Consider the following 13305-nt stretch of genomic DNA (forward strand, 5'->3'; position numbering starts at 1 on the left):
CTCCCCCCACCACTCCCCCTGCCAGTGACAGACGCCCTCAGACATCGGTGCATTGGTGGTTCTTTGTGTCCGGGCATGGGCGCCCAGGTACCTACTGGCTCACTCCTGGTGGCTGCTTGTCGGGGCCTGGAGCCTGGGGCTCGCTCGGGCCCCTTCCGGGGTGGGGTGCCCTCGGCCTCTCGACCTGGGGCTCGGTCACTCTGGCACAGCTGGCTGCTGGCGGAGCTCACGGGCATGTCACTGCAACCCCCCCGGCTTCTGCTCTGCGGTTTCTGAGTGACCCCTCATCCGGGGCTCTCCTCAGCTCTTTCCAGGAGAGTGGCGCGGCTGCCCCTCTTTTGGTCTTCCTTGGTCTCTTGTGCTCTGAGGGTCTCTGGATGTCTGGAGCCTGGATCTCCTCCATACCTGCTTCATGCCCTGGAGGACGGGGCAGTGGCTCCCCACAGCCTCTAACAGATCATTACATAAAGGAACCTTTTAAACACAAGCGCGCTCATGCTCACAGGTGAACACACAGGTGCTCACAGAGACACACTACACCCTTTTTGGCTCCTACCTCAAAGCACACTGTGTGCTGTCGATCCTACGTGCTGCACAATAATATTCAATATTTAGTATTTATTGTTATATTCACATAGATTATCGTGATAATGTTGTTTATTATATTGCTCTCTTTTTTTTGCTTGTTTTCTCTTTTTTCTTTCTCAACAGGTGATCCAGGTGATTGATATATGTATTTTTTCTCTGTTTGTTTCGTTGGTTTTTGTTTTTTGCCCTTAAAAAAAAAAAATCTAAAATGTAAAAATGTAAATTTTAAAAAAGTCATCTAGAATCTGTGCTTTTTTCTGTCAATTCAGCTTTTCTACTAAGCCTGCCAAAAAGGTGTAACTTTTTGCCTCTTGTCCAACCAGCTTTGGCTATTCTTGTGTCTTTTGCACATCTCTGTTAAGTGCTTTCATTCCTGTATACCTGTGGGACTCCACAACGTTTCGGTACAAGGACTTTGAAACAACAGACTGGAAAGCAAAAGAAGGCATTGCTCACCCCACATCCAGTTAGCCAACTCTGCTTGTCATATAATGTGCTGGAGAGGGTCTATCTACATCAGGGGTGGCCAACTCCAGGCCTCAAGGGCCGGTGTCCTGCAGGTTTTAGATATCACCCTGGGTCAACACACCTGAATCAAAGGATTTGTTCATTACCAGGCCTCTGGAGAACTTCAAGACATTTTGGGGAGGTAATTTAGCCATTTAAATCAGCTGTGCTGGATCAAGGACACATCTAAAACCTGCAGGACACCGGCCCTCGAGGCCTGGAGTTGGACACCCCTAGTGTACATGCTCTAACACGATCTGTAAACTGCTGCTGAATATTTATTTTCCGAAGGATCGCGTCCAATCTTTTTAATTAATTTCTTTTCTTTAACCGATTGCTTAAAAATGAATGTTGCTGTAAATAAATAACTGAATTTAACTTTACGGTTTCAGCAGCACTTGAAATTGCCATCATCTGTAAGTAGCTAGGCAACAACTGTGTGCCTGTACTACTTCATCAAGACAACAGTGCGTGTGCTGTGATGATGTGTGAATAACGTTGAATTGTCAAATCAAATTCTTAAACAAGGCAGGTGATCCATGCCGATTGGTGAGAGATGCAAAAAATTGTGCCCTGAGGGGCAAATTCCAGGCTCCAATATAAACTCAGCTTCAGACCCTTGGGACTGAAAACTTCGGTCTGTCCAAAGACTCCCATTTGTCCGACGTCCGTACAAGAAAGTCAATACATTATTAAATTATTTGCAAGAACTTAATGCATAATGTAATGAAGTTTGACCACAAAATGGTTTCTGGCAGTCACGCATAGACAGTATCACATGTCTTATGAGCAAATTGTACTTATTTGTAATTTGTAATTAATTGTTAGTTTTAAGGATTTTCTTTCTGGCAATATTTTTCTGGGTGCCACTGATCTACAGTGATTCTTCACACTCTTTTCCTAACAGATTTCATACCAGTGATATAAAGTTTGTAGCAAAATATTGAAGCCACTTTTAAGGCAGCATGAACTTCAAGCCCCAGCAGTCAGACAAGTACCTTTTAACAAAGAGGAATAAATCACATTTTATTGCAACTACTGTTATAGGTAGGTTTAGTTAGATAACATGTTTTTCACCTGAATACCCACTTATTAAAATATCAGGTGGTGGCATTGCCACGGCAATTTTTGATGGGAGAAAGCAGTTTTTATTCCTTTTCATTTAAAATTTTTTGTATCAGTGAAAACATTTTATTTTATTGGAAGAAAATGAAAGCACAGTACAGTTGACACACACGAGATACACACCCACAAATAACACAAGACAATAACGCTTACACACACAGAGCAGGAATTCGCCGCTGTCCTGGAAAATGTATGGATCCTTTCCCCTTCATAAAAAGCAAAGAATATAACAGCGTGTTATATGTCATGCTTGCTCACCCTTAATTTCATAGAAAAAGAAATGCCACTTTTTAGTGAGTATTATTTTTTTTTTATAGGACATATGGATACAATATTACCTTTCTTTTACTTAAAAATTTGTAGTGCTTCTTCCTTCCTACAGACTATTACATACCAGATGCTTTCTCCTATTGTTCTCAAATGAGTTCGTGCATGTATACAGTAACACAACTGCTTTGTTCCACTGACCTAAATAAGATTCAGTTTACTGTCAAATAGCTTTAACAGAGTCACTTTTACTTGCATTCATTGGAATGCACGGCCAGGCTGAAGGAGTAACTGAAGCTGCTGGGAACTGAATTTGAAATGATTTTGTCCTCGTGCAATATTAATTTCACCTACTAAATGTGAAAATAATGTCCCTCAAGTCCACTTGCAAAAACTCTAACCTGTTCAAATTACATTGCTCGTGAATTGCCACAGATGATGGATTGGACATTAATAATAAAGCTGCTCTTATTGGCCTTTTGGATATGTGACACAGTGTTGAGTGCAGGAAAACCCTGTAAAAAAGAAAAGAAAAACATGACACATGGTGAACTCTAGAGTCTGATCATCTCTAGCCAGATTTACATTTAAAATAAAATACTGAATTGAATGTAATCATTGTTAATATTTCCACAGCCCTTCTCGGTTTCTTCCTCTAGGACAGGGGTGTCAAATTCCTTTTACACGGCGGGCACATACAGCCCACTTTGATCCAGTGAAACTCCACTAGCACTACTCATTTTAAATTCTTAGAAATAAATGTGTAAAATTACAGAAAATGTTCTGGTAGCTCATTGCCTTTTTTGTTTTGTTTTAACAGTAGCAATAAAACTGAAATTTCTACAGTAAAAAGTAAAAAACAGAAACTTATCTCTTTTCACAAAGTTTTTCTTAATAGCTAAGCGTTTTGCAATATGGCATATTTTATGAAAGTTTAAATTTCAGTACTGAATAGGCCTCTTGCCAGAGGTCATTTATTTGGTCAGTGGAAAACAGTGGCTGACAACACTGTACACAACGGTAGACTGGTGAGTAATAAGCCATCCATTTTTGATGAGAAACAAGTCTCGAAGCACTCTGAGAGACAGAGGCATGCAGGAAGTGCGATTTTATCGTGGTGGAAGCAACACAGCAAAGGTACAAAGTTCATGACAACCTTTTCCAAATGTCTTTTTTTGCTGCTCAGAGAACTTTGGTCAGAGGGGGACAAAATTTGTAGTTTCCGACTCTGTGAGATGTCGGCCCTGCCAGAGGGAGAACGGAGGGATCGTTTGCTATTTTAGCTGTTTGGTTGTTGTTGAAATGTTTTTGTGGGTTTTTAAATGAGATTGAGACATTTCTGTGAATACCACACACGTCTATGTGTAAATAACAGCTCTGGTGGTACATCTCGTTAAACCAGATGTTCTCGCTTTCGCCCCGGTACCGGTGCCACTGTCGTATGAAAGACCATAAGGGGGGGGGTTATCACTGGAAAAAGCTGTAAAACTCCTGAAAATACACTTAAAAGCATTATATAATTTTACAAATTTGGCACTCAGCAGTCTCCAATATCATTGTAATGCAGTCGGATGCTACTCTTTAAAAATTCGTTAGTTTCTTTCCTGACATGCTTGCATTTAAATCGTGATTGTGATCAAAAGAAAGTCCCCCTGCCTGCATGGGTTCTTGGCAGGGCTGAAGTTTCGGCTCCCACGTACTGACGTGTCATTAATAACTAACATGAAATTATCTCGTGGGCCGATACGTGTGACACCCCTGTTCTAGGACAACCCGTTCTCACTCCCAACGCGTAAAATAATGACGATTTGTCACGTCCCTTAACTTCTCATGCTGACGCCTAAGGTACCCTTCCACGTTTTTATGTGACGCTGTGGGTTGTCAATTCATTCCAATATGAACCCGCTCGCGGTGATCAGAGACGCTTCGAGCAGAGGCTCCAGCCATCCATTTACTCCAATAATAACCCCGTCACGGCGAAACATGACGCCGTGAAGCACAATCTAACTGGAGAACCGGGGACCCTCTCCGCGAACGGGTTTTTCTCCCTAATTTAATGCTTTCTTTTAATGACATCGTTAACATTTCTCAACAAAAACACGAAAGTATCACTGATAATTCAACAATAAAATCGCTTCATGTTGTGGCCATCACACAGTGTTTTCCAAACTGATTCACGATCTGAAAGTGCGCAGATTTAACGTACATAATCCTTCGTTAGGTTTATTATTTTCATTTCACACGTAAAACACATTTATAGATTCATTCACCACTCCTGCTAGTTTTGGATGCGCTCGGCTCCAACCAATCAGACCAATTTACGCAGACGCACTAATCCCGTAACTGCACACTACCCATAATCCTCAACCGCCGTCGCTATGGAAATGAAGATGACAACAGCTTGGTGCTACCCGTTATTCCTTTATTTACTCTAAAATAATAACCAGCGATAATACGAAATTAAACTGGCCCAGTGTTTAATTATGTAATTAAAAAATGCAAATTGTAGTATTTTATTTTTTACAAATTGCAATATTTATCTACAGCGCGCCTTTAGCGACACGTCAACAGATCTTAAGCAAGGCGATTGGATGGTTTTTACTGCAATGCATCTTGGGAGTCGTAGTAAATGTATCTTTCAACTCACGGTCCTGCAGCGAAGTTTTCGACTGGACACGAGGCAGATCCTAGCTAAGTAAGTTGTGATAAACTGTGGGTAATTTGCATGTTCACTGAAATATTAATTTCAGTGATATTAAACTGATATTAAACTTGAAATGTTTTCACAGAGCAGTCTGTGTACCAAGAGAACTACTTCTGCAAAAGTTTATTTAAATTTTTTTGTGATGTATTCTCATGTGTAAGACACTTGCTTGGCCACCCAGCTAATGTTAGTACTGCTCTATTTTAGCAATGTATCTTTTCTGTAATCAATTCAGGTTTTTTTTTAACCCTATTCACGTAATTAACTCAATATTAATGACTTTAATCTCGTAATTGATTTTTTTTTCTAAATATGGTGTAATACTGCCTCGTAATATAAGTTATTTCTTTGGTCATAAATTATTTTTGTAATCGTTTCACCAAAACAGACCTGAAATAATCCCTACATGTTCCATTTTCATTTGCAGAAATGACAAAGCCAAAAACCAAACCATGCCCTTCCTGTCAGGCCCCAAACACCTGCAACAGGAAGACATGCAGTGGATGTCTGGGCAGCCTGAACCTAAAGGAGGGATTGAAAAAAAAAACAAGAACAGTTTAAAAACAGTAACTGGGCTGCCTCTGTTAAAAAAAACAGAAATGCGAGCAGGGTGGTTAATTCAGCCCAGTTGTCAGTAAGTTTAAAAGTTCTGATCTAATAAGTGGTTGGTCTGGTAGACAATTCTTTATTAATCACAGTTGTCAATGTTTTCTTGTATATCATGAAGTAAGAAACTAACAAGACATGTATATACACATAAAATATTAATTTATAAAAGAGCATAAATAAAAAAGTTATTCACATCAGAATAACATCATCACACTAAAGACATCCAACTAGAAAAAACTTGTTAAAAACTATTTTTATTCAAGCTACTTCTGATTTTTAATTTAATCGGCTATTAACTGAGAGACAAAACATTTCAAGATGGATTTTATCATACATTTACAGGTTTGGTCACCATAAATACTTTTTAACTATCGACAACAATAAAACAACAAAGATGTGAAACTTAAAGGTTTGTTATACATCAATTTGCTTACATGAAAGACTGGCTGCATGTTTTTCTTTGTTGTTCTTGCAGGTTTCAAAGCTACATGCCCTGGGCTACCAACCAATTCTGTTTCTTGGACAGTTTGACCGTAAGGGCCGTATAGTAGGGGACGTGATCACTCAGATCGAACCAGCGGAAGGTGCTGCACGTGACATCCTCATGAAGATGAGGAAGCTTTATGAACACCTTCTGAGAAGTAAGATATGCTTTGTCCATTATCTGTAACCAGGTGTCCTTATCAGGTAGCCTATCCTAGCTGTCTTTGGGTGATACTCATGGTACACCCTAGATAAGAAGGCAGATCATCACGGGGTACATAGAGACAAACAAGATGGTGAGGATGAGGATAGTTAACAGTCACCAGCTATTCTGTTCTACTCTACTCTATTCTGTTCTATTCTATTATTCAGCCAAGGTTCAGACCAGTAACCTTCTTGCTGTGAGGTGACAGCTGCCCTACATGTCCTGTTGCTAACATGAAAATAGTGTTATATCTGCCTTATTACCTCCCCATGTGTCGGTCACATCACCAAAGCTAGCCATACTGAACCTCTGGTGTTACCCACCTGAACAATTTTGTATGTGTGTGTGTATAGTATGGTCTTTCACATTCATGTATATACAAATGTAATTTTAAAAATCTTCACGAAAACCAGACCTGATAATTCTCTTCGAGACTTTCTAGTATAACAAATGTTATATAATGTTACCAATATGAACACCAAGATTCTTAAATAACTTATATACTTCTTAAGAGGTTACCTGATTACCTCCCTGAGGTAGTTAGCATCACCATTGTACAAAACTCCTAAGTCACAGTACTAGCTTGAAGTGTCAAATGTTATTCACTACAAAGTCAGGAAAGTAGTGTCATCAGAGGAAAAAGTCATTATCTATCTGGATTTATAGTCACACTCATTAATTTTTTAATGTACAATGTAGAAAAGCACTACAGATGTCACACTACCCTAGAGGGCACTTGTACTGAATTATTTGGGTCAGTGAGTGTGCGAGATGACTTATTTGATGCCAATATTTACCAGTTGTATCTTTAGTAAAAACTTAACTGAAAACATGCAAATCACTACTTATTATGTGTTTATGTGTACTGTACATTTTTTCAACCCATTTTAATGAATGTTTAATATTTAAAATTTTTCAGAATTACAAGCTTCACCTCCTGCTAAAAGTTCTACACCAGCAGCTGGACCATCCTCTGCTGACAGTGTCGATGCTGGATCAGTCCCAGACCCAGAGGCTCTAAACGAGGAATTTATTCTTCATTTAGAGCCTGTACCAACATCTTCCCTCTGTCAGCCTCCTGCATCCTCCTCTTCATCTCTGCTTCCTCCTGCATCCTCCTCTCCATCTCTGCTTCCTCCTGCATCCTCCTCTCCATCTCTGCTTCCTCCTGCATATTCCTCTCTGTCTCTGCTTTCTCCTGCATCCTCCTCTCCATCTCTGCTTCATCCTGCATCCTCCTCTCCATCTCTGCTTCCTCCTGCATCCTCCTCTCCATCTCTGCTTCCTCCTGCATCCTCCTCTTCATCTCTGCTTTCTCCTGCATCCTCCTCTCCATCTCCACATCCTGCATCTCCCTCAATTTCTATGGTGTACACCTCGGATGTCCCAAACAAAAAAAGGACAAGGAAAGGTTAGACGTTATGGTATTGTAAATGTACGAAACACATGACATGTTCGTTAAGTTTGTTAAGATTTCTTTTTCTTAATTTTTGCATTTTTTCCAGTTTTACAGAACTCATGTAAATATTTCATTTGTTATTTTTCAGAATGCCGAAAACACCGTACACAGAAGATTTTCAAATATGAAGAGATAGTAGACAGGAGAGTTGTAAATGTAAGTAATTTAGCCTGCTGTTGTGCAGATTTGTTTGCGTCTTTGGACTTCCCGGATTTGAACTGTGCCTGACTGAATATCCATAAGCTTTTGTATTTGATGAATCTACACTAATTCAGCCACTGAGTCAGGATTTCACTCCAAATAGGACATTAAATAAGAACAGACCACCTGATACGACCTGGTCATGCTGCCTTCCTGATGTTTACGTTCTTTAAAGTCCTCCTGACATCATGCTCAGAAGGAGTGATTGATGTGGAGGTGCTCCTTCCCATTCAGTAACATCTGCTTCAGTTAGTTTTGCTTGTGAGCCACAATGTAAGCAGTGTTGCTTTGCTGACATGCACTCGATGCTGGCAGTACAAGCATTGTAGTGGTTCTTATGTTTTTGTAAACTAATTGTATAATATATTGAGCCATTCAATAGTACACAAATGTTTATAAGCTCCTTTTTGTATGCAACTTGCATGTCTTTCTTAATTAATTGTTTGTTTATATCATGTTTTTCAGGAAAAAGAAGAAGTTAAAGTCAAGTGGAAGCCTTGCTCAACATGGTATGTAGTAACAACTTTGTTGGACGGGAACAGACATTCATATTGTTGATAAATAGTTATCAACTCAATTTGAATTCATGTATTTGGACTAAAGTAAATTGGGAGCTTTTAGCTATCGAGCTCCTCTTCTGTGAGGAGCTTGATAGCTGTCCACCTCCAAAGTCCATTATGAGTTTTGGAGGTGGACATGGTCAACACTTTTAAGAGTAGGCATAAGACTTCTTTATAGAGCTTATAGTTGGGGCTGGTTCAGCTCAGCCCTTAGTTATGCTGTAATAGGACCAGACTGCTGGGGGTTAGTGTCCCCCCCCTCTCTCTCTGTCTCTTTCAGGGTTATGCAGGCTCAGTATTGGTTGAAGATGCAGTCACGTCTCCTTTTACTGAAAACTCTCCCCCTCTCCCTCACCACCATCTGTAAACATACATGTCTCAGTAATGCAGTTCATGCATATTACTAACTAAACTTCTTCCCTGGAGTTTCTGTGCTCTCTCATCCAGCAGGTTCCAATGGATCGTGGCTGCTGCTGTGGTCCTGCTTGACATCTACTACATATATTAATACTCTCTGACTTGATTTGATTAATTTATATTACAATGAAGGTGTATAAAGCATGACATGAATATAGAAGATATTTCATCCTAAAAAATTGTCATATGTCACAACCTAAATTGTCCTATTTTGTGTGTGGTTGTCGTTGTTGTTTGTTATGTTTTTCTCCTGACAGTGGCAAAGTGTGGGATGACACATGGGAACCTGCGCAGTTTTACACACAGTAAACCAGGCACCACAGGTCGCAGAGATCGCACAGTTCACAGCTTGTAGTTCAGCATAAAAGTTCAAAATAAAATATTTACTATACATTTCAACCAGTGTCAGTCTCTGTTTCACTCTCTAATTGTGGCTTAAGTACCTAACATATTCATGAATCTGATCGATCAATAATATCTTCCCTGCACTCGACATCTCATAGTTTTACATATCAGCCAACATTATTGTCTACATCCTCATAAATATAGAAGTGACTTGCTTATTATAACATATTACAAGGTAAAGTAATACTGCACTGCACGTATAGTAAGTAACACCTACTGTGTATGGGAGCCTAAAGCAAAGTTAACTGCACCAGTACCAGCTTCAGAACATATTGTATATTATATGTTTCTACCTTTTTGTAATATGTCATGTTTAGATGCAGTGACAATTGCACATTTGGAGTTGTGGTCATATGTGGTCTTTATATACAGGGTATTAAAAAAAATTGACATTTTTTGCTATTTTTCTTGTTTGTTTGCACAATATTATTGTGTACATATTACATATGTAACATTATTGTTAATATTATTATTAGATATCAAAGATACAATTTGATTGAGGGTTTTCCTGTCATAATTTCAATAAAAATGCAATTACACACGTAAACAATAGGATCAAAATAAACTTTTAAAAAGTCTGTTGATCAAATGCTGATTTTCAAAACATTCTAGAGGAAAACAGAGATAAAATAATCTGAACAGTAACAGTGATTGTGGATGATGATGGAGGCTTCAATGGATTATTCTGTTTCAATCAATAGGTTTGTATCTATGACAATAATTTGATAAGTTTAACAGGTTGGTTTAGGCCTGGCAATACAGCAAATATTCACAAACTTTTGTTTTTGAAGAATGTTTATCTTTTTTGGGATGAAGCTATCTGGCAAAATGAGACAACCCTTTTAACCTAATCTTTATGTCTTTTTTGTGGCTATGATACTGGATTTTGGTTTGATGCATATGCAGGTTACAGCTGGGGAATGGCAGTATGTTGTGGATTGATTTGGCATGTTCAACCACTGTTACACCAAACTCTCTCACTTATAACATGATAAAGGCCTCTTACTCAGTGTCATGGATTTTCTATACTTTTGGGGACACAGGGCCAAAGTCTGAGGCAATAAGTCAGATCAAAGAAGGCAATGATTCTAAAATGGGAGTTTACTTATGTCATTATATATATCCAGGAATATGTGCCAGAGGATAGTTGTCATGAAATCAATATTAAATCAAAGTATTCCTTAATTACCACAGCTGACACGAGTTCTCCATAGCTGCCTGCTGTCTCAGGATCTGTCTCCAAAAAGGACCAGGGAGCGCTAACATGTTATGTTCTAAACTGATGAAGAAAATGCACATTAAACATAGTATAAACTTACTGAGTGAAGTAATGTCAAGAGGATTCCTTTAGCTCCTATTGGGTTGGTTCCTTGATCAATGCAATACAGAATCATTAATCTGGTTTTATGTAATGTCCTCAAAACATGTCAAAATGAGGCTCACTAGTCTGTGTGGCCTCCACATGCCTGTATGACCTCCCTACAACACCTGGGCATGCTCCTGATGAAGTGGCAGATGCTCTCCTGATGGATCTCCTCCCAGACTCCAGGACTAAAGCATCTGCCCACTCCTGGACATTTTGTGGTGCAGTTGGTGGATGGAGCGAGACATAATGTCCCAGATGTCCTCAATTGGATTCAGTTCTGGGGAATGGGCGGGCCAGTCCACAGCATCAATGCCTTCGTCTTGCAGGAACTGCTGACACACTCCAGCCACATGAGGTCTAGGATTGTCTTGCATTAGGAGGAACCCGGGGCCAACCGCACCAGCATATGGTCTCACAAGGGGTCTGAGGATCTCATCTCAGTACCTAATGGCAGTCAGGCTACCTCTGCCGAACACATGGAGGGCTGTGCTGCTCCCCAAAGAAATGCCACCCCACACCAAAACGGACCCACTGCCAAACTCATGCTGGAGGATGTTGCAGGAAGCAGAAGGTTCTCCACAGCGTCTCCAGACTGTCACAAGTGCTCAGTGTGAACCTGCTTTCATCTGTGAGGAGCACAGGCCGCCAGTGGCAAAGTTGCCAATCTTTGTGTTGTCTGGCAAATGCCAAACATACGGCACTGTGTTGGGCTGTAAGCACAACCCCACCTGTGGACGTCGGGCCCTCATACCACCCTCATGGAGTCCATTTCTGACCGTTTGAGCGGACGTGCACATTTGTGGCCTGCTGGAGGTCATTTTGCACAGCTCTGGCCTTTCTTTCCTACCCCACAGTACCTTCCCTTACCATTTTTTTCCCTACTCTTTTACTTCTTCTTTGATGACGGTTGTCTTTCTAGATAAGCAATTTCATTTGCTCTGGGGCGAGTCAATGGCTTGGGTGCATTCTGGGACTGTCAGTTCACCAGTGTGCTGGCATGCTTCTTAACAAACACACCACTACAGCAAACATCTCAGTTGTACTTGTTGATTTCTTCGACAAAACACTGAACAAAAAATTTACTTGTGAGTGTGCTGCCTGGTGCTTTTAAATTTTGTGATTATTTGAGCAGCCCAGAAAGCATCCCATAAATTAAATTATGTTATCGTATCTGAACATGTACACTAGTCATTAAATTAGATGGGAAATAATGATTCAGGGTAAACAACTGCACCAAGGAAATTCCATTTTTCTTCTCAAAATGTAAAATGTCTGTTGAAAAATCACATTAAACAGAGATGTGATTAACTTTTTATTTTACCAAACATAACATCAATGATGACACAATCAGTCTTCAGCAGAAGTGCTCAAATCACTCTCAGTGGCATCGTCTGGAATGTCCTCCTCCGAGTCCATTTCCAGGAGTGGTTGGTGGCTGAGGATTCTCTTGTACACGTCCTTTACTTTGAGCATTTCAGCTTTCAGTTCACTTTGTTTTTTTAACACCAGGCTACAGAGTCCCTTCTGTGCATCCTCCGACATGCCAACAAAGGAGGCTGTAAAAAGAACAAAACAAATAAATATGAGAAAAGTAAAAAAAACAAACAACAAAAAAACATCACCTCATAAACACAAGGAATTAGGATGCTGTAATTAAACATTTTTTTAAAAGGGAGAAGGCAGTGTTAGCTAGCAATCTAGATATAGGTAAAAGATCCAGTAAGACTTTAGCATCTGCTCTTATTTTCAATCGATTCATCAAAAAATTAATAAATAAATAAAGTGCTTACAGTCTGAGGAGATTGTCCCCAACACCACAGAACGCATTCGCAACACTGTCCAGTGATGCCGCATCTCCCTGCAAAGGATCATCTCCTCCTCTCTCAGGCGCCTCACAGCCATCACCTTCTCAAAGACCTTTCTCTTTGTCCGGAGGTCAGCAGCAGCTACAGTTTAACAACATCAGATGGGAAAACATAGCAGCATATTATGATTCAAGAACAAAACATTCAACTACTGCTCAGATACTGGGAGCTTGTTTAAAAAGGATATTTATAAATCAAGAGCTTACGTTCACTTGTGCTCTGCCAGGGCCAAATATCGGTCTGCATGAGGGCATCACTGGATACGATTTGCTTTGTTGGTTCAGCGAGCTTGTTGTAGTCGTCAACAGCAGCCGCCAAGCGTTTCTTCTCAACTAAGATGACCTTGCGAATTCTGTGTCACCTCTTGTTGCTATCTGTAAATAATCATAAAAAATTCACACCTTCACATAATGTATATAGTTTCATTTTAATCTACACTCATCAATTTGTTTGCTAGAACAAATCACATCCAGCTTAAACAAACCTGGATCTGATTTGATTCTGTTTACAAAGTAGCTGCACAAGCTGTACAAACTGAGCATCA

General features: G+C 39.9%; 1 protein-coding gene across 1 annotated transcript; it reads left to right on the plus strand.

Annotated features, from left to right (window-relative positions):
* The first annotated feature begins 5736 nt into the window (after positions 1-5736).
* LOC146700533 (uncharacterized) lies at positions 5737-9524 on the plus strand. Its single transcript, XM_085470783.1, has 6 exons — positions 5737-5825; positions 6276-6441; positions 7408-7899; positions 8036-8103; positions 8614-8657; positions 9383-9524. Exons 2-6 carry the CDS (start codon positions 6405-6407, stop codon positions 9432-9434), a joined length of 693 nt encoding a protein of 230 aa, XP_085326909.1. The 5' UTR covers positions 5737-5825; positions 6276-6404; the 3' UTR covers positions 9435-9524.
* The last annotated feature ends 3781 nt before the right edge of the window (positions 9525-13305 follow it).

The sequence above is a fragment of the Copadichromis virginalis genome, linkage group LG10 (assembly GCF_057382275.1).
Source record: "Copadichromis virginalis isolate Kocher_CV1m ecotype Utaka linkage group LG10, C_Virginalis_male_GT1.1, whole genome shotgun sequence".
Lineage (NCBI taxonomy): Eukaryota > Metazoa > Chordata > Actinopteri > Cichliformes > Cichlidae > Copadichromis > Copadichromis virginalis.